This window comes from Vanellus vanellus (assembly GCF_965231255.1).
Source record: "Vanellus vanellus genome assembly, chromosome: 3".
Lineage (NCBI taxonomy): Eukaryota > Metazoa > Chordata > Aves > Charadriiformes > Charadriidae > Vanellus > Vanellus vanellus.
The window spans coordinates 37,453,147-37,475,728 of NC_138907.1; the positions used below are offsets into that span (position 1 = coordinate 37,453,147).

General features: G+C 38.7%; 1 protein-coding gene and 1 long non-coding RNA gene across 2 annotated transcripts in view; one reads left to right on the top strand and one right to left on the bottom strand.

The window, feature by feature from the left end:
• The window catches only part of LOC309670840, a 35,813-nt gene extending 24,087 nt beyond the window's left edge, over positions 1-11,726 (top strand). Inside the window, exon 3 of the long non-coding RNA XR_014269052.1 lies at positions 11,608-11,726. This is a non-coding gene — a long non-coding RNA (uncharacterized lncRNA). The remainder of the gene's footprint in view (positions 1-11,607) is intronic.
• The window catches only part of BIRC6 (baculoviral IAP repeat containing 6), a gene marked incomplete at its 5' end in the record, with an annotated part of 189,395 nt that overhangs the window by 1,485 nt on the left and 165,328 nt on the right, over positions 1-22,582 (bottom strand). The window contains 7 exon segments of the mRNA XM_082481945.1: positions 866-1,000; positions 4,056-4,244; positions 9,059-9,136; positions 10,677-10,838; positions 11,593-11,810; positions 12,993-13,103; positions 13,962-14,107. Coding sequence (XP_082338071.1) covers positions 866-1,000; positions 4,056-4,244; positions 9,059-9,136; positions 10,677-10,838; positions 11,593-11,810; positions 12,993-13,103; positions 13,962-14,107 — 1,039 coding nt within the window.

Genomic DNA, 22,582 nt, shown 5'->3' on the forward strand with positions numbered 1-22,582 from the left:
TTTCCCCTGTATTTAATTTCCTTGTAGTGACAGAATAATTAGCAAATGCTGCTAGGCACAAATCAAAGGCAGTAAACAGAACTGCAGCGAACAAGTGTGTCAATATAAATGCTACACTATTTGTCTTGCAGTTGAGTCGTATTTGTGTTCTGCGATCACAGCAGAAACTGGCTTGGACTGGGTGGGTCATTGCAATCAAACCAGAAAGAGTTCATGGTCTTGATGAGCTCTGTTACAGAGACTGATATACAGAGACTAACACTAACTTCATTCTGACGACCAGTCACATTGAAGGAATGCAAGTCTAGCAATAGAAAAAAGAAACCTTTAAAACTTATTTTTTTCTCCTTAGGGGAAGAAAAAAAAATAGGTCTGTTGTCTGTGTGGACACAAACTATACAAATGGTAGTACTTGGCTAGGAAGGAGCAAAACGCTATAATGGTTGTAACTGTTGATAAAAATTTAACGTGGGGTAAAACTAATTGTAATGGACCACAGTTTAATAACTGTGCTTGTCTATTGCAAAAACGTGTTTTCTGGCAAGGAATGGGTAGTAGCGCAACTTTATCATAAACCCCCACCCGCCCTTAGAGAGAACAAAAGAAACTCTCTATCTTACGTAAGTAGTTATAGAAAAAAAGGCAGGAGAGGCCCTGAAGGAAAATGTAACTTGTAGAAACAAATATTGAAGTGGAATGCACATACATTTTGTCTCTCGACAGCTGGGAAACCTAGCTTTGGTTACATGTTTAAAGTTGCTGGGGTTCTCTATTATTGTTATTATAAAACTCAGCTGCTGAGCAACTGCATTGCCATTTCTCATCTTTGGATTAAAGAATGTAAAATGATAAAAGCAAGGCTCACCTTTAGAGCTGCTGCATGATGGGACATAGTCCTGCCTACCCGTTTGTCGCTGCTGTACTGCTGTATGTCTGCTATCCACTCCTCACACTGCGCCATGATCTCCACTCTTTTCAAGTAAAAATGTTTGTGGATGACCTGCAAGAAAATACTCCCAATGAAAGAACAGCGCGTTCATTGTTTTCTAAGAACCATTAACAGTACAAAATTTGCAAGACCCCTAATCAGTCTAACTGGACAGAAGGGAAAAAAAAAAAAAAAAAATCAGTATGAGGATAATTCGGCATTGAACCATGTTGCAGGTAAATTGTGGAATTTTTGTCCTTGGAGGTTTCCAAGACCCAAGTGGAAAAAGCCATGAAGAACCTGGTCTCAATTCAGCTGATCCTCTTTCTGAGGAGGCGGTTGGCCTGGACATCTCCTCCAGTCTGTACGAAGCTCTGGGTTGTGTGCAGCCTGACGTCTCGGCATTTGCTCCTCTTACCCAGGTGAAGGGTAAACGAGCGCCAGAAACACAGTACCCCACCAGGGAAAAGAAGAAGTGATAGCAGAACATTACACATTCTTCAGTTCAAAGATGATCTTACTCTGCAGGCACTACATATGGATGTTTATGTTTGCATAGGGGCAGGGTTACACAGATACAATATTTAAGGCTTTTATTGTTGGTTTCACAGTCCTATTTGATTAAAGAGGGACAGGTAGGAAGTATATACACCATGCCATGAACCACTTGCTGCCTGAGCAGGAAACAGACAAGCAGAAGCACTGTCAACAGGATGAGCAGAGGAACAGAACATGCTTCTGCATAGCGAAGGATGTTACCAGCTGCTACGGAAGAGGTACAAGCACAGCTATGTGCCCTAGGCAGAGGCGGCACCTCTGGGGACAACTAGAATTCCCAGGCAAATAATAATTGGGCTGCCCACAGTTTGGGTGGGAACCAGAATTTGATCGCATAGTAATTCTGGTATTTCTATACAGATTTGCATTTTAGAAAAACAACCAATCAATCCTCAGACAAAGTTGTGAAATGCTGCTTAATGTTGGCTTTGTCTTAAACGGTTTTCTAAAACTCTGCCTGGTGAAAGAAACAATAAAATAAAAAAAAAATTACTGAGCACAGAGAGTTCTTGGCAATATTGCAACATAATTGACAAAATCATCTTTCCCTCTAGACATTAGAGAATATAACTATCTGTCTAAAGAAAAACTGCATATTGAAAGTATAATTGACTTCAATTCTGGATGCATTCCTTAAATCCATAATGGAGCTTGGAAGAACTCCCAAAGACCAGCAGTTTAGATCTCCTGAGCCTACCTGTCATTTGAGACACTGAAGACAGCTCAGATTTGTGAATACAAAAGATCTTAGGAGCTGAAGGATGTACGTTCTTTCACAGACCTAAGTTTTCAGGATGCCTTTGCGTTTATGTTACTGAATGACCATTGTTAAGGTTCCTAACACAACCTACAAAAAACCTAGAGGTCTTAAGCTAGTGTCTTGAGCAGTGCTCAGATAATCTATAGAAGAGACACTTTTTCATTTGGATGGGGCTGCAGTGAAATCTAGTATTCTTCCAAAATTCAGCTATTGCACCAGAGAAAAAGGTAATCCTTTCCAGTACGTAATTTCCATTTTTTGGTATGTAAAGAAAGATAATGCCACTTTACATTATGATAGGGAATATGTATTCAGAGAAGCAGAGAGTTCTCACGTTGCACAAGTTGATAAGGCGCTGGGTAGGACCCCAAGCTTAAAACTAGTATGATTGTGTTTTTAAGACAAAAGCAAGCTATCTTAGCCTCAAACTTCTCACAGAAGCAGGCTATTGGAGCTTCAAACTTCTCAGAATCTTGAGGATTTCATCATGCTGTCCTAAAGACCTCAACACAGGGAAAAGTAGAAAATTGTATCTTGGGAAATGAGGAAAACTGCAGTTGCCTATACCAGAACAAAACAGTTTGGATGCAAAGCTTTTACGTGTTGGCCAGTTCTCTTCCATGCAGCAAAACTCTTGTCTGTTCACAGGTAACAGAAGAGAGTTTCAGATGTTCAAGATACCTCTGAAAACTGCTATCTACCTCTTAACGCTACTTTTCATTTATGTGTGTGTGTGTGGATGGGAGACTACCCTCTTACTCAGACGCCACACTTAGCAATCTGCATAATCCTAAAATAATTATGCTTTTTCAACATTTTTATAGACAGACAACTGAAAGCAAAGGTGATGCTCACAAGGTGGTTCCACACCTCAGTTTAGAAGTGGTGACTGTTTTAGTAGTTCAGAGTAAAATATGTTTTTCTCTAAGTATTTGCTGGTAGTACCGTGAGATGACTCGTGTTTGACCAACCCTTTTGCATTACTATTCATACAGATTCTCTTACTTCATGTATCTTCAGCTCTTTTTTCCTTGAATCCTTTGCCATATACGTTCAAGTCTAATTGACCTGCTCTGAGAAAGGAGTTGGACTAGAGATATCGGGAGAAGTCCCTAACAATTAAACTACTCCATGATGCTATGGGTGAGTTAGTCTATTTTCAGGAACGTAAACAAATTAAGCAATTTGATTTCTTTCAGTAAGTTTTTTTTTTGAGACAGTGTGAATGCATGAAAGTTAGTATTGCTTTTATCAGCATCCAGACAGTTGCTTTCAAAGGTACAGATTTCTAGTTTAGCACAGGTGCTTTGTGGATCTTTCCACAAATAATATGCAGTCTGGAATTTGTTGTAAAGTATTTTTCCAATCTGCATTGTTTTGGTGTAGCCAAAGTGTTTCCTAATACTTGCTTCAAATTCATGTTTCTTGGAAAAATACTTACTGTTAGCTCTGCTGCCTAACGAACACTGAGTGCCCATTTGTAGGGCTGATCAATAGTTTTCACACGGAATGTGCCACTTGGCATTAAGAATGAAACAAGCTGTATGAACCATGTTCTAATCAAAGCGTGCAGCAAGCCTCCTTACAGGTCAGTCCCAATTTGTGTGCGTTCCCCTTTCCCAGAAAAGAATCTGTGAAGTCAGGTGTATCCTTATTCACTTCAGGCTCTGGAGTCAGTTGCCCCAGGGAATAAAGGGGAGGCTAAAACGGACATCTTGTGCATGATGTTTCCAAATATTTGCATTATTCTTTACACTCAAACACGCTAAATAAATAAACAAGATATTTACTGTGCATCACAAAACCTACCTCCTTAAAACATGGCGATGGGTTTCTGATTTGTTCAAGCATTGCCCACTTGACTGTTGCCTGTCGTATATTTCCATCATATTCTCTGGAGCTCTGGGTGCCGCTCGGAGTACCTCTTGATCGTTCATAACCTGGTTCATTAAAATATGGTTCTGCTACCAGTATTAGGGATTGGACAGACACTAACACCTGTTAAGAGAAGAAACTAAATATTAAAATTGCACCACCCACTTGTTTCTACAAATATACATAGTTTTGCTTACCTTATATGCAAACGCACTTCTCTGGCAACGTACTGTGCTTTGTAATACAGGCTACTTGCCAGGAGGGAATGTCCATGCTTTCAAACCGAAGCCACTACTACACATAAAACCCGTACGTCCTACGAATATGTATTTAGCTTAAACACTGAGAAAATGACAAATCTAAGTTAAAAAATAACAAAAAGCCAAATATAAGTAAAAGAAAATGTTTAAAGGAAGAGACGTCCGATTGCACCCTTTCGTGAAAGAAAAGTCTATTTGTCAAGTTCTCAGTCAACAATTCTTGAACCTTTCCTGTGGCTGAGCTTACCAATTCTTCTGATTCCGAAATAGATGGTAAAGGAACAAGGGAGGTGAAATGCGAACCACTGAAATTCATCTTGGTATACACGCTCTCCCATTTCTTCTTTCAAATGCGTTCAATTGATTTAGATATGTTTTAGGCCGTTAGTTTCAGATTTTACACAAAACGCCCTGTATCACATGCCATTAAAACCTCAGTATTTCTCTTGAGACTGGGAAAAAACCTGTTTTCAGTAGCATATCAACAAAGCACCAACTACTCAGTGATAAGGAAATGACAATTTTCCTCCTTTCAATTTTACTATCAAGTACATGTGGGAATAGATGCTTACATATATACAAGGCATTTAACTATATGCCCAAGTATTCCTAATATAAAACAAAGAATTAAATAGATAGATAGGGCACTTAGGAATCCAAATGAATATGTATTGCATATTCATGATTTGATGGCTTGCTAATTTTTCTGGTATTAAAGTGTCTGGCCCTGTCAACGTGTTGTACTTAATCAAAACAATGTTACATGCAAAAATGTTCTTATATAGGTAGAAAAACATCACTGAGTTTTAAAAATGTATTATAAATGAAGGATCGGTTTTTCTCATGTACTTAGGACCAAGTCCAGCCAGAATCTTAGGGATTACAATTCTGCGACAGAAACGTAGTTCCAGAATCGTAAAGAATTTGAAAAGGGTGATTTGATCACTGGGATCTCCTCAAATATTGAAAAACTGATGATGCGTTACATGCCCAAGAATGGCGTTTCCAGCACCCGGCATACTTAGGTGCAGGACATCCACTGCAGTTGATTAAAAATGTCAGGGCAGCTGTTTTTGGAATTGACTCTCCTCCCAGCCTAGATGCAATTTAAAGCTTGGAGCTATCCCCTAATTTAGCAGCCCAGTTTGTGAATTTGGATATGGATGACAATAGTCCTTCTTCTCGGATCATGCAGAATGCACAGGTTACATCAGATAGACACTGTGTCAGCGACAATTGAAGACTTCGGTTCTTTCACGGGGCAGTGCCCCACCAACTAGGTGGTTGTGCTCTGTGCTTAAACGCGGCATTGTCTCGGAGTTTCTCTTGTAGCGATGCCAGCATAAAGGCGTTCCAGCTTGCCGTACTCTCTGCGATGTGTGCTCACTCCATAGGCACAATGCCAAACCAGTAACTTGTATCAAAGCACCAGCCCAAGAATCAGTTGAATGTCCCAGGTTAATCTCAGTCCCACCATCACCTCACAGAAACACACCCTTACTGCTTCTGCTGCCATGACACCGTGCGTGTAGTTGTGTAGTTGCTGCGCTTTAATTATAGCACAGAAGGGCAATCCAGGGCAGCTCAGCCTTTATCCTGACGGGCGGGGCAGGGGGCTGTGCAGTGGGAAATGTGAACTACCCCCCTCCTTTGGGCTGAGATGGGAAATTAAACAAGTTTTTCTGTTTCCCAGGCAGGTGCTCCCGCTAGCTGCTGTTACATGGTACAGTGTGCACTGTCACATTGTCTCCCGTGCCCGCCATGCATTCAACTAGAAGCAGCCATGACTGTTTTGTGTTACACTTAAAAAATAAAATACGGATAAATGCACAGAACGTGCCTTATAAATCAGGTTCCAGCAAGAAAATGGCTACTTGTAACACTAAAAAAGGCAGAATATGAATGCATATGTGCTAAGCCAACCAAGGTAGAGTACTTCAGGTCCAGCGCTTCAGGTACCTAAGGTGCTCTGGTGATCTATGGCCTTTACATGGGTCTGGAATTAGTTGGGATTTGGTTTTTTAATTTTATATTTTAGAGATATATGTATTTTTAAATAGCTATGGCAGGACAGTTTGACACTACTCAGCATTGTACTTTCTTTGCCTTAATAACCAGTTGCTACTTTGAATTATAATTGTAATGAATAAGAAACTCTAAACTGATCTTCGAGTTTCATTTATGTTATAAAAGTTAATTTCCGAATTATTTTGGGTGGTCTGACAATAGTTTCATCTTTGAGCCAGAAAAAACATGTACAGCTTAATTCTTTCCAAGCAGTTTAGTTAGTCCTACAGCTGGTTTCCATTTAAAAAGCTACAAAGTGTTTTTCTCCCAGTATGGGGGGAACTTTTTCCAACAGCTTTCTTACTGTTTTCAAACTGATATCCTAAAAAACTTCAAAATTTGAAACTTAAATGCTGCATGAGATTTCTAACAATCGAATCTAACATTTTAATCTAAGAAAAAGGACTTTGGTGAAAATAAGACTTCATAATACTTTCACCTTTCTACATGGATTTTATAGTTATAGTCCAAAATTTCAGTTCATCTCTTGATTAAGAAGTTGTATCTTGGGAGAGTGACACTATGTGAGGAACCACAACTCAGATAACCAAATTGTAATTTTCCCTTGAAGGAAGAGGGAACATTAATATCTCCAAGGATGGAAATTCCACACTCTCTCTTGGGACACCTGTCCTAGTGTTCGATCACCCTCACAGTGAAAAAGTTTTTCCTAATATTTAATCCATTTCCCATGTCGCATCTTGGGTCAAATTGCACTTGTCCTAGTGCTCTGCATCTTTAAGAGGTGTCTGGCTCCATCTTTTCTATACCTTCCCTATTTACACATTGAAGACAGCAGTAAGATCTCTTTGCCATTGGTCCAGCCACTTTTTCACCCACTTATAATGCACATCTCACCAATTCGGCTACAAGGGTACTAAGGGAGACTGCATCAGAGGCCTTGCTGAAGTCAAAGTAAGCTACATCCACTGCTCTCCCTTTGCGCAGGGCCAGTCACCTCACTGTAGAGGGCAAGCAGGTTAGGCGTGCTATTCGCCCCCAGTAAATCCACACTGGCTGTTCTCAATCACTTTCTTGTCTTCCATGTACTTGAAAACAGCTTCCCGGGGCATTTGCTCCATAATCTTCCCAAGAAGTCAGGTGGTGCTCACCAGCCTGCAGCTCCCCAGATTCTCCGTCTTGCCCGATTTGGAGCTGGGTATGAGACTTTCCAGGAAGCTCCCTTGAGTGTTCTGACCTTTCAGAGATGAGAGCTAGTGTCTTTGCAATGACACTGGCGGCTCCCTCAGCACCCCCTGTTGCATGAGATTTGTTCCATAGGTCCCAATCATCTTGAATACCATTTCCTCTACTCATTCTCACAGACCTTCCTAGTGAGGGCTCAGAGACATGAGAAAGCAAACCTTACCCCTAAAGCAGAGATGAGCCCTGCCTTTTCTATGTCCTTGTCAGTAGGTTCCCTACCCCACTGAACAGCAGGAAAGCCTAAGGAAAATGTGTTCTTTTGCTGCCAACATACTTGTAAGAAGCCTTTCTTGTCGCTCTTTATATCCCTTGCCATTTTCAACACCAGCTGAGCTTTGGTTTTCCTGATTTCTCTCCTGAATGCTTGGCCAATGTCTTTATTTCTAGTGAGTAGCCGATCCCCTCCTTCCACCTTCTGAGTACTTTCTTTTTGCGGTTGAGCTTAGGCAAGAGTTCCTGGTTTACCCACGCTGGCTGTCTGCCACTCTTGCTTGACTTCCACACACTGGAACAGACCATTCTTGAACTTTTAAGAGACCGGTCAACCAGATCTCCAAGGCCAAATCCTGAACAAGCTGAAATCTGTTCTGCTGAAGGCCCGGGTTGTTAATTCTACTATGCTGAAAAGGACCTTTCCTAAAAGATGTTAGGATTTGGAACAGAAAACATACCTTTTGCTACATAATAATTACTCCAAGGAAGGAAGAAATTCAGAAAGTGCCATAGGAAATAAGCCACTGCAAGCTTTACTTTTATTTAATGTATGTGCTTATTAGTCAGTGCACTTCTATGACATAAAGCTGAAAATTATAAGGACTGTATGTCCTTATAAATTCAAGTCTAATTTAACACTAGTTATTGTAGGTATACTGTGTTCAACACTTTTAACTCCCTTCAGCTTTATTCCTCTATTCAGCTTACTTGTGGACTTTGAAGGAGTACCTTTACAGTTCTCATTAGTACACTTCACTTTCTCATCTCTCACCATGTGGAGCCTGCACGAGATAAATAAATAGCTTCACATAAATAGCTTGTGACAGAGAGTTCTAAGACGTGATGCCATCTTCCAGTCCTTTTTTTTTTTTTCTTTTCTTTTATTAAACAAAATATTTGAAATCATCCAAGCAAAGTCCAGGCAATGCAGGAATGAGCTGCACACACAAGCAGCCACTCTTCCAAGACAAGACTAATAGAAATATTGGTTGGAAAGAGCACTTTGAAGAACGTGTCTACTCGACAGTGTTTCTTTTCTAGTGTTCCAAGGTTGTTTTCTGGACTTCTGTCTTATTTATGCTTATTTAAGAAAATTCTGGTTTAAAAGCACTAGAAAAAGAATCCTTAGGACTGACTGACCACTTACTACTCCTAAATGACATCTACTGAAGAGAAAGAAGAAATGCTCACCTGCAAAAAACTTGATGTTTGGGGATTCCATTTCTCTTCTGGCCTCCCATGCCATGTGTTAAGTATGCTTAAACACACCTGAAAAGGTGACATTATTAATACCACAGACAAATACTATGATAATATTGTTCTGCTTGGGCAGAACAAAATGTTAATGTTACATTTACATTTCTTTTGGACAAACTTTTGTATAACTGCATTTTAAAAGACAAACTTGTTTCCTATGAAACTAATCTGAAATGAAAGCAGATAAAAAAAGTGGCTAAACAAGAGCAGCATGTTAACAAATGAACAAAGTACGGTAGATTACTTTTCTTCAAGGAAAACCTATGGATTCTAGTGGCTCCAAAAATAAATGAATCATGAATGCTATTTGATTCATTACTTTTCTCTTTAAATACAGTTCCAACACATATTGTTGTGGTTTTTAAAGTCAATCGTTCTGCTTAAGCATGTGAAAGGTGGTTTCTGTCACACAGACTATCAAGGAATTGAAAATACTCATTAACTTTTATGACTAATCTGGACTTTAGGGAAGTCTATGGAGTTCTTGAACCTTGTCACAAAATGGAATAGATACGTAACACACAGACAAAATAAACAGAAGAAATGTAGAGGCGATTATTTGCCAGGACTTAATATATGTTACACAAAGAAAAGAGGAGATAAAGTCTCCAGTATGAATTACATTCTGTGCCCAGGTTAAGAGAAAACCCCGCGTCTAGTACTGGAAGGGAGAATTATAGCTTGTGAAAATGAGGAGCATGAGGGACCCATGAACGACAGGGGAATAAGGGAAAAATGTTAGCTTATGGATTAAATGTTCACACATAAAAAAAAAAGCTGAAGGAGTGCCACAGTGCTACAGCCAAAGCTATTCTGTGGGTCTGTGCTTTGATGGAGGCATACACGTAGCCATCTCTAAAGCTCAAAGAACTTCATGTGTGCTTATTTTGAATATAATTAGAAGTTGCATCTCCCTGATACGCGCTTGACTTTTTGTTAGCTTTTTGGAGCCTTTAGAATGAGCCACAACATACCAAGGAAACGGGGGGAGAGAAGGGGGAAATCTTGTTTGTTTTTACTTTTAATATAATTTCAAAAAGCTTTACTATTTTTTGAGAAAACTGTCATTAAGTCCATACTTTAGAGTTACTTTTTTTTTTTTAATAAAGGATACCAAGGTTAAGGAAGGTCCTTATCTTCCCTCAAGAAAAAGCACATTTGCATGGAAAAAGAGAGACAGGGCACTTGGCAAACACATTCAGTTGCAGCTGATAGGAACAATACTTTGTGCATGGAAAGGATCCTGGGTATTTCAGCTCGCCAAAACAGATTTCTGCCTGGTTAATTCAGCAAAGAAGATAGAAAAGAACATTTTTCTAGGTCCAATCCAGCTCATAAAGGCTTTAAAAAAAATCTCCAAGACTGTTCAGAATGGAGATCATTCCCATTTGAAACTGTTAAATCACTCTTCATTTCAGTTTGAAGACCAGTTTTAACCAAACAGCTTCCTGCAGTATGTTAGGAGCAGCTGATCATTTGAGTGCAAAAGGAAAAAAGTTTCATCCGTTTTGCTTCCTTGTTACATCTATACACAAGAACAAAGTTGACCCACCTTGCCATCGTTGTAGAGGTTTGGATTAAACCTCACGCTGTGGCCTCCAGTTGTTTCCAGATTCACAAGTGGAGGGGAATTAGGATAGTCTTGTGGAAAATATACATCAAATTCAAAGCAACCATTTGCGTAAGGGGTGTCTGCAGGACCAGTAATGAGAACCTGCCATTGTAAAAAAAAAAAAAAAAAAAAAAAAAAAAAAAAAAAAAAAGATGACAGTTTTCAAAGAAACTCTTATATTTGCCGAACAGTTGAGATTTTTGTAAGTTATATGAAGCATTTTATTTCCACATGCCACTTATCAGAAAATACCGTTAGACCTCATAATCATATGCAGGCTATCAGTCTGTTAATTTTGATACTCTGGGTAAGTGAAGTCCTCTGCTAATGTTCATTTCTCCAGATTACAAATGGAAAACAAAACAGGAGCTAAAACTCTAACCCCCTATTAATATTAATAATAACATCAATATTAATTATTATTAATAATATTAATATTAATGGAAGCTATTAATAGAATTTCTCTTCAAACTTCAGGTCCAGAGATACTCAGTGTATTTCTCCATAGCTACTGCTTTTAATTGACTGAAATGGTCGTATGCAAAGATACACTTTGGCCATAACGGAGTAACAAAATTAAACTTCTCCCTTCAGAGTAGGTGAAGAAGAATGAACCTTGTTCTGTGAAGTCTCCTTGGCCAACAGAGCACTCCTGGGGTAGACAGACTCTCCCTGCCTCCCACCAAGTTATTGAGAAATCAGGATCAGACTAAAATACTACTATCTACGTTAAAGTTTGGACAGCAATTAAAATACCCATGGAATATTTCTGTTCTTTCTTAAGGTGTAAGGCACCTTCTTAAACATTTATATGCCAAGCTGAAAAAGGGAAATAAAAATAACTTTGCTTCTTTACCTTCATAATGTCAAGCCGTTCCTCATCACAACGTACAAAAACGCTGGATGAAGATGAGAGAGGCAGCGATGTTGAAAGAGTCACAGCTTCTTGAGCAAGACGTCGGGCTCTGGCAGCACTGTTGGCATCACTTGCATTTTTTACCTGAGACATGTAGTGGTAATTTACTTTGAAAACCAATTTTCCGTCATCATCTTCAGAAACCATTTCAAATGTATCTAGAAGAGAAGAAAATTTTAATGTATCAGGAAAACGGTGAAGTTAATAGTGGATTAGGCTGGGATAAAGATTCTGAGTATTAAAATTGGGAAAGTTTAATTTGCATTTTGCTGATGCAAAAAATACATATTTTGTGAGAAAACAAAGCATTAACAGTCCTGGGTCAAACTAATTTCTGCAGCAAATTTACAAGCTTTCATGTGCAACTTGTCAAACGTACACCATTTCTCATTTGGAAAGCTACCAGCTACTTCGGACCAGGAAAATAATGGTACTTATGAATACATAATAATGCTAATAAGGGAATCGGTGTGAAGCAGAGTGCCAACAGTATTTACTTGTGTGATGGCTGCAATGTTATTAAAGAATCATAAAAAAATTACAGTGAAGCTAGTTTTCTTTAATCACTTACTAGGCAAAATCTGCAGCATGGCTGCCAGGGTGAAAAGCTACCATTAAAAACTTTCCTACCTCCAATTCTTGGCATACTCTCCAAACATTTGTGAGGAAAATCCCTTACAAATACAACAAAGAAACGCATTGCAAATGCTGTCACTGCAGCTCAAAAAATACTCTTAGAACATGTTTTTGCAATAATTTTATAGCTCTTTTTGGATGAGATACTATTTGTTCTTTATGAATTTTTTTTTGAACGTGTTCCTTTTATGGCCAAAATAAGCACCATTTCCCATCACGTTTTCCAAATGCAACATATTGCACTCCATGAAACGACACAATGAAGTACACTACGGTTTCATTTTAAAAAACACATTTTGATCTGAATTCTATTCAATTTAAAAACGAAAAGCTACATTAATAAACATATATATACAGTCATATATGAGCTTAAAAAAATCTACTAACATTTCAATATAATTTGAGGACTGAAAGACTCACAAATCATTACTGGAATAAAACCATGAACACCATCATTGAATTAATCTGGTCCCTTGAATTAATCTACTTAATGCTTAAAACATTTCTTATTAGTTCAAAGAGTGCATTAGTTGGTAATCCGAAAATACAGACTTACATCATTTTCCATATGTGAAAAGTATCAGTGGCCACATAAGTAAAAAAGTTGGTAACTTTCTAAAATAATTAGGGATTCAGTGCAACAGATTGCATATTTCTTAGGTATCTGCTTTCTAATACACAAATATTCACACTTCTCAACTTACCAAACTGGAGTTTTTTCATGACAGCCACATACTTTTCTTCAAGAGACCGTAAAACAGACAAAGGCTTGGGCTTCACAGCAGCCTTTTTGGAGTATTCAGCCATCTTCTTTTCTGTTATATAAAACGTGATGATTATTTGTAGTTAACCATGTAGTTTTGCGACAAATAGAGCACGTGCTTGGGGATTATTTAACTTGAAAGGACATTTTAGGGTGACATTGTTTGCAGAGCAGTCTGAAAACTGGGGATCACTCACAACATACAAATCTCGTTTTCTCACTACTACATACTTCATTATCTGAACAGCTCAAAGTAAATATAGATCACTGTCTCAGAAATAATTCCATGACTACTGCTGCTATGAATATTCTTTTATTGTTTCTTCTGATTTTTTTTTTTTTAATTTAAAGTAGGAAGTAGGGCATATGCTTGTGTGGATGGACATTCACGCATGTATTCTTCATGCATTCTCCAAAACCAGGAGCTGATTATGCACGCCTTTTTAAAATCCACTCCCCTGATTAAGCTACTTAATCTTTAATTTTCTTTACCAGACAACCAGATGGTCCTTTGAATGTCTGCAGGTTCAATCCATGATTTAGATTTTTGTTCTATGTCCATCCAGTTAACAGTTAGTCTAATTCATAAGATTTAGTTTTAACAGTGAAGGCTTTACTATTAAAGATCATGTATGTTGCCTTCTGCCAAGAAAAAAAAAAAAAAAGGTGCTACATAATTGCACTGAAAGTGGTGAGATGTACTCTCACCTACTTGAATAACTCTGGTTTGTGACTGAAACATTTAAGACTACCACAAGGTTCCAACTGCCTTTGAAAATGTAGTCAGTGGTTGGGGGCAGGAAGGAAGGAAGCAGTTTTTCTTGCTTTTAAGTTAATTTATAAGTTCTCTGCTAATGAATGTATTACAAATAAACACTATATAGTATTTATAAAAGTATTTCTATTTTACCTTGGTTTGCTTGGCGCAAGCTGGTGGTAGCAGCATAAACTATCTCTGCAGTCTTTTGGATGTCTGGTACCAAAAGCGTCAGTCCCTCTGGTTCTTGATCAGAAGCATCTGGTTTCACTCCTGCTTTAGCTTTGTCTTTTTTAGACCTGTTTTTGGCAAAGAAATAGGATCTAGCACGAGGGAATATTTTTCAACCAGTCATACAATTCTCAGCATATTTATCAATGGGGAAAAATATCAAAGATTAAAGATCAAGATTAAAACAAGTCTTCTGAAATGGAATGTCTCTATGGATCTCCAGGTTAACCACTGAATGCAGCACTCAATTGTGACAATACTGAACATACAGTCTTGATTTGACAAACAGAAGTACACCTGATACGAAGAGCAGAAATATGAAGCCAAAGTCAGTGATACCAGTATACTAGTTTCTGCTTCAACCATTTACTCTTTGATTGGTACACCCGCGTGCTGATCTTATGTTTGCACACTTTCAAAAAAATATTAGAAAAGCTTACAAAATCGGCATAAGAAAGATCATGTCATGAACGTGCACCTTATCCACCCATGTAGATCCTCGTGCAAAATCAAGTCCTAAATAGGTAATACAGAACTCTCTCCATTTCCACAATACACTAGCATTTCTTTAAAATACACTAATGGTAAACCACTAGGAAGCCTCTAGGAAAAATTCACAGTATGTCTAAACTACAACCTAGGCATCACAAGGGAGCGGGTCAAAAAGGAAGTTTGCGTCTCTCTGCAGTTCTCTTCTGGGCTATAAATTTAAGACATTTTATTTCAATAAACAGTTTAATGTAACATAGTTTTAAAAGTCTTAAAAATACAGAAGGCGCCTATATTATATTGGATGTTTATAATCAAAGTATTGCAAATTAAAATGTCAGTTTAAACACCTCCAATTTTATAATGAAAAAATCTGAAAATGCAGTATGTATTAACGTCATTGTTTGACAGAAGCTAGTTGCCTAGTAATTAAGATATATTTAAATATGTTGATTGTGATAACCCAGTCTTTACTACCATATATATTCAATTGTGAAATTAAGACATAGTATTTGATAACACTGTAACCTAAATGTATAGATTTGAAAGCTACTATGTTTTAAGAGCTAGCATATATTTACACTGTTATCCTGCTTAATTTTAACCGCTCGAGAAGTATTTTACTGTAATTTCTGCATGGTTTTTATTCATTTTAAGATCCAAGCAAGTTCAATAGCCAAGAAGTGCTGGTTTTCTCCTTCCCACTACCATACCTAGAAGCAAACCAGAAAGCTATCTACACAAGAAAAATTAGCAATTTAATGCTTTGATGTCCCAAACATATTTTAGCAACTACCAAATACTATATCCTTTCTGTATTTTAATCTAGACTGAAATCATGCATGAAGAATAAGTCTCTGAACTATTCAACAGAGGTGATTACAGTAATACTGAAATACTAATCAAATGAGAATATCCCTAGAATGCATTAATAACAAAATTCATTACTGCAGCATGGTTTATCTTTTCTGTTCCAGATTTACTCCAAAAGGATGTTAGCCTGTTGTTGACTTCCAGCAATTCTGAGCTTTCAGGTGCTCACAGTTCGGAGGACTGTATCAGAGCCAAACAGTGTCGTTCAGTGTTTGAGGAACAGTTTAGGACAAAGAAGCACCAGCTGCCCCTCCTATTCATATTTTCCAAAATCCTTATCAATGCCTTTTTCCATGTGGAAATCTAAGCCAATATTTTGGAAAAAAAAAAAAAAAAGAAAAAAAAAAAACCCCAAACCTAAAAAAATGTGTATTTAAGTCCACTAAACCTCAACAATACCTGTTTTACCATCACCGACATGCTAGTGGCCACCAGTCCCAAGAAAGGAGTACAGGTTTAGAACTGCTTGCTGTTGATGTACAATCCTTAAACTATTTGCTGGAAAACCCTTGGAGAAATTTTGGCTAAAATGAAATGTCAATGGGCTTATACAAGAGACACAGGCATGAAGAGCAATTAAAATATGATTGGCGAGATATAGAAAGTGAAATTAATTCTACGAATTTATTTTCTAGACAGTCATCTTGTGGGACTTTTACCTTCCATGTGGTTTTACAAAATTTAGGCTACCAGCCTTTTCCTCCTGCTTGGTCTTAGAGCAAAACAAAGATTAAAATGTTGGCCTCATTTGACAAAAGGCTGAACCACATGCTTGAAACCTCCTACAGATACACTGAGTTACTGACAGTCAGCTACCTAAGCAGACAAAAAATATATATCTAGTTGAAGCAGGAGGAAAAGGAGACATCTACTCAACTGCAAATTCTCAGTAGCAGTAATAGAATTTCTGCGCCTTCCCCCTGCTGTCCGGAACAGTTAACACATCAGCACTTTTGAACTATCACAAGAGAACACGTTTTCTTAATGTCCCTTCTACCCCCAATATAACTATTCTGTCCACTGTTATCCTGAGCAAAATAGACAAACCCCCTCTCCTCAGAATATACCTTTTAAATCAAGAGTTGGCAGAACAGGTCTACCTTGTCACCTGTAGGAGGTTGGCGATGGTTTACGTTACTCGGCTGCCTAACTCCTCAGTCAGGCCAGAACTCAGACTGCATAAAAGCAATTTAGGAAGCGAAATGCAGGAGAGATTCCACTTTGGACGCCAAGAAGAAAGCAGGTCTTGTATTTGACCTTGATGCTGCCTAACCAGGGATTTCAGTCAGTTTCTTCGTGCATATAAGCTAGCTGGGCTCACAAAACCCCAAAGCAGACATACTGCCTTATCAACATTTAATTTCCTGCCTGTAATCATGCCTGTATATTCTAATGCTTAGGGCAAAGATATTCTTTTTCTGTCTTTTGGGGAAAAACCCAACTGATACTGCCATAACTTGTAAGACTCCCATGAATGATGACCTCCATTTTTTTCTTCCTTCTTTTGCTGTCTAAAGAAGAATACCAATTAGGGTGATTAATCCTGCACAGTTCCTAAGATGTCACTACATGACCTTCTTTACATAGGTAGTGTTATGCACAGTTTTTTGGAGATATTTAAAAATACTTTACAGCGTGACAATTTATTTACAATTAATGTATAGTAAATCAAGTAATTCCTTAGAATCTACATGGGGAAATCTGTCAAAGGTTACCCAGTGGTATATATTTTCACACTGATTATAATTTGTAAAATTCACACAGTTTTGTCATCTCTAGCTCTCTGAGACAGAACTGAATTTCATTGAAGATATGAGCTATTACACTTGATTTTATATTTCTCTACATTAGAATACCACAGCAGCCCTTTCTAAAATCATATTCTTACAATCATATCATGACTATTACATAAATGCAATTTAAAGATAATTAGATTAGGTACATTATCAGATTAAAATTTCACGTGAAACAGCTCTGGAACTGCAGACAGAGGTGTGCAGCTGGTCCATATACCCATCTCCCTGATGTAACAACACACCCTGGTCTGAAAAATCTAAGAGTCTATATAGTTTCCTAAACTATATGGTTATAAAAGCAGGGAGAGACAAATGTAACTCAAAGGCCTGTGAAAAAGTTGATTGGGTTTTCCATACAGCCGAATCTTACAACATTTGGAGAAGTAAAGGTCAAAGACTCTTGTGACCTCTGTAAGCCTTCTGTGGCCTATGGGCCTGCTGTATGGATCCTAAGGAATACTTGAACAGGCTTTGTTAGGCTTAGTCTTGGAGGTGGGAAGCGGGACTTTCAGGGCAGTGCAAATGTTACGATAAGAACAAAATGACAGCAATACTAAAGATGATTTTTTAGTCCCCAAACCCATCTCTCAGTGTAATCTGAAAGACTTGGTATTACTTTGCGTGCACATGAAAAAGCAGCCTGGTGACCATTCTGTCATTTGTGAACATGTGTAACATGCGCAAACCAAATTATTAGTTGAGAAAACCTCATCCTCCCTTCTTGGTATCATCTCCACTTTTATACTGCTGCTGCACTCCTGCCTGGATTCAGAGCCGCGGTGAGCTCTCCCCAAGCTGTGCGTGACACACAAGTGTTTCAGAGGGACAAGTCGAGTCCCAGCTCAAGAGAGGGCATTGCTGGGAATAACAAGGCTCTCCCCCCCCAAGATATGAATGAGAAGATGAAATACCAAAATTAAAGGGATAAAACCAGTAAGATCCTTCCCTGCACTCTAGCAGCCTGCATAGAAATGTATGTATGCAGGTAAACTAACAGTGTCAATCAAACTCCTGAGCTCTAACAATATGGTATTCCAAAGAAACATGAGAACCAATAATACTCAAATAATAAACTAAGGTCAAATATATAACCATATGAATATTTTGCTCTACATTTTCTCTATTTTTAGAAAACATTTAAATGTCTGTGTTATATTGTACATTTCTTTCTGCCCAGATTCTATGTGTGAAGCAAAATTCAATGCAGTTATTTAATGGAGGCCAAACCTTTATCTAAATGTTACCTTTTTCAGAGTGGAGGAGGAGCCAAATATTTAATTTAGACTTAGAAACTTCCCTATAAAATTTTTCAACCATTGAAGAAAAAGCAGCAAAAGTCACGTCAACTCATATTTAAAGGGATGACAGTCACTAATACATTTGCTAGAAGAAGCAACAGTGTACATGCTAATAATTTAAGCCATTAATTTATCTTGTGCTAGAAGATGACAGCCTTCTCTTCACGCTGTGCTAAATGAATAATGAATGATACGCTCCCAAGGCAACTTTAATTTTTAAAGCCAATACTGATACTTACTCACCCGTGCCTGATACTTAGAGGTAAACGTGATGATACAGAATGATACCTTTATCAAAGTATTCACAAAATAAAGCCAATGAACCATTCAGCACCTCTGTACTACAGAGATGGTGCTTGCAGCAGAATTCTGCTCAGTTTGACACTGACCCCACTGCTATAGGTTTGCAACCACGGTATCACTCAGCCCTCATGGTCCCCTATCTGCTATAGGTTTCCACAGGCACCAAGTACGAGTTTGTTCCTCACAGTAATTCATAGATTCTTAAACCAATCTCCTGAAATCAGGTAAAACAAGCAAGGCTCCGTGCTTTTGGAAACAAACACTGGTGAAAGCAAACAAACACTGACACGCTCCGCATACTCCTACCCAGGGCTTCAAGCACTGTACGTACAGACACTAAGCTGAAGCATCCCAAACCAGCAAAGGCTGCAGGACGGCTCCCTGCAGCCAGCCATCAGCTCTGAACATGAGCTTGAGAGTGCAGCAAGAGAAACTGACAGTTCTTTTGTCTTTTAAAGAAAAATAAATGAAAGCAAATCAGGCCACAATTCTTGGGACACAATCATAAAGACAAATTTTTGTTTGCAAAATGCACCGTTTCACAGAGAAGTTTGGCAAAATAACAGTGAAGACAACGAAAAGCCATAGCAGGGAAAATGCCTTGGGCCTACCACGTTGTATTCTAGCATCCCCACGCAACGGAAAAACACCCAGGTCAACAGCAACATGATAGGCAGGGCTGATAGATTCAGACAACCTTGGAAGTGGCAGGATTAACCCTTAGTAGCAGCGTGACAAGCTCCAGAAGTGTGAAGATCAGAGAACTCAGATCTCCCTCAAGCAGTTATCATGGGGGTGGCCGAGGTGATGTGGAAAGAGAAAGCACAGTTAGGAATTTTAGACATAGGCTTGCTATACTCCACATTACACAAATAAGCCATCAGCTTATTCTGCCAAATGTAACAATTTGCCACGAAGCTCACCTAGCAGATGGTGGTTCAGATGAGCCTGCTTTGCTACACAGCAGCAGTTCTCTGCAGCAGAGGACTCAGGCATCACAGCAAACAAATGTCTCAAACTCAGCCCTTGTGGCAACCTGTTACCCAAGCCTGACCACTCTCCAGCTAGGGATGGCTTTTGACTCCCTAGCAGTCCAACAAACAGTCATGAGAAATCATCTCATACCTAAATGTCTTTTCCATTACCCAGAATTTTCCTGATTTTCCAATAGACTATTACGGCGTTTAAAAGTAAACAAAATCAAATGCTAACTGGAATCCAAACCCCAAAACGTTCCCCTTCAAATTCTGGATCCAAGTGGACACTCTTGCTCCAACATGGAGTTGACATTTGGTAGACATGCAAGTAGAACTGCTGTTCAGATAAAGGAAAGTTTTGTCTTTGAAAGCAGATGCCATAATTATGTTGTTGTTCTGGCATTTGACCTAAAAGGGGCAGCAGATTGTCCCATTTAAGGGACATTTAATTCATGCCAACACTTGCTTATATTGCTGGCAAGCCTTCAACTAAAATGCTGAGAATTAAAACCTTCCACCCCAATGATTCCAGGCTGTTTAGGCTGTTGGTGTTTTCATCCTTGTCTATATACTGGTTTAAAGACAAACAGTATTATGCTTAAACCAACCAAGACAAGGATTTCTTTTTGTGCTCATATGTCAAAGTAATAGAAGAAAATTGTTCAGATACTGTAACTGAACCAACCATGGAATTTTTATCAAATTCATCAATTATTAAAATAATACTGACTGTGCTTCTAGAATTGTTCTTAGTTTTCAGATCCTAAACTGACACTGAACAACTCGTCATACCATATTTTATTCTACCAAATTAAAAAGAGCTTATGACTAGTAGTCATATGCCATTCTCAGAAGGAGACTTTTTAGACTTCAACATGGGTAACTGACATGAGAAGATACAGGTTTCCAGGCCCATTAAGTCTGAGGCTAACAGATGACCGGACTAGCAAAAAAAGTAATTGTGGTGGAGAATGTTATACATACATACTGGAAATGGATTACACAGAAGCCAAATATATTTTCTTTTCTATTTTAAGAAGATTACATATACTACGATCTACATAATATTGCCAGCAAGCATAAGCCGACATTTTTAGATGGGTATCCAACATAAAGAACTCTTATTTTTCTTCCTAATTCTGTTTCTTTTGCATTTAGTCAGCAAAAAAATCCCACCACACATACATTACATGCTTGATATGCAAGACCAGCCATCCTCAGTCAAGAAGGATTACTGAAATTCACGGGTGAAGTCCAGTCCATCAGGAGTAACTAGAAAGAGTTCCCAATAATGGGACTCCTGCTCAGAAAAGGTCTCAGGTGTTGGCTGGTACATATTGTCAGTTTATAGTGGGAGGAAGAACACTGTACATGCACCTTTGCCTGACATTATATTTAACTTCTTTTCATGATGTTTCAGCATACACTTAGGGACAGCACTAAATTTTGCAGGGAAGGATGGGTATTATTTCCTAATAAGCCATCTTTGAATTGGAAGCAAGTAAACAGAATTGAGAAACCAATTAATTGCTGGAAGCAGAAAATTATTAAGGGGAAGAAAGAAAAATTTATATTGCAACGTGTGCTTTTCCAGCTCCCTCAGGGCAGAAAAAGATAATTAAGGCATTAAACCCCTCCCAAATCTTTGATTCTGGAAACTAGAGTCATTGAAGACATACAGAAACAGAGATGGAAATTTGGTTGTCTGTACCAACTACAGCACCTCCCAGAGGCAGGAGGTATTGGGAGGCTTGGCAGGGTTCCTCCCTTTTGTGCGTGCTATTCTGGTGATTGTCCCTTCAAACAGCCACCACACGCAGCACCAACTTAATCGGTCAAATGACTAAAAACCAGGCGCTCTCAGGCTTGTAGCCTGGCCTGGGAGCCGTAACACAAGTGCAACATTTCACAGAAGGTGACAGTTGGATCTCAGTGATAGTGGCATTTCTGAAGATGAGAAGCCATACTTTTGCAATGTGAGAATTGATGATACAAGCAAGCGTAAAGTCACACTCTGTGAATCATTGAGAAGTGTTCTGAGAAGATGAAGGGAATTACCTAGAGGCTGGTCTATAGTTACCAAAAGAAACTGTCATTCATGGTTTGTCTGTATGCGTTTCCTTAAAAGTCAGCTGAACTCTGGAATGTGTGCAGAACAAGCTCAGACAGCGTTATACTGCAACGCTTATGCAGCCCGATGCCATCACAGTTGAGATGGGATATTCAGATACTTTTCCATTTATTTACTAATTGCTCTGCTGGACTGCAAGTGTTTGACCAGAACTGTCAAACAGAGAGTTTCTCAGAGGAGGCTGGAAGACCCTGAAGCCTGGCATGGATGGCTCCAGGGCATTCATTTGTAATTTCACATCATCTTTAGCATACCAGCTCAGCTCTGATGCCTGTGCTAATGGACAAATGCACTGATGCATGGAAACACGCTTTTCATATGTAGCACCAGCAGATACCACTGGTCAAAAATTTTCAACCATCTCTATACAGTTAGGGTTCTCACCACAAATAGTAACTCCCAAATCTTTTGCGTCCTGAAGCTTATTCTTCCCGACAGAAGCCAAAGGCTTCTCTCCTAACCAATTAGACTCCAATGAAGAATCCATTGAGGAACCTGGTCCTTAATCAATGGGCAAAACAGCACAAAAGCATACAGAAGATAGTTGGGATGTTTCTTGTTAAAACTACCATTTGGTTTAGCCCTTCCTGCATTCCTTTACAGAAAGGGCTTGCTCGATAGCTCCCAAAGAATGTTCCTGCCTTCAGACTGACAGCAGGAAATGCACAGTCCTGCA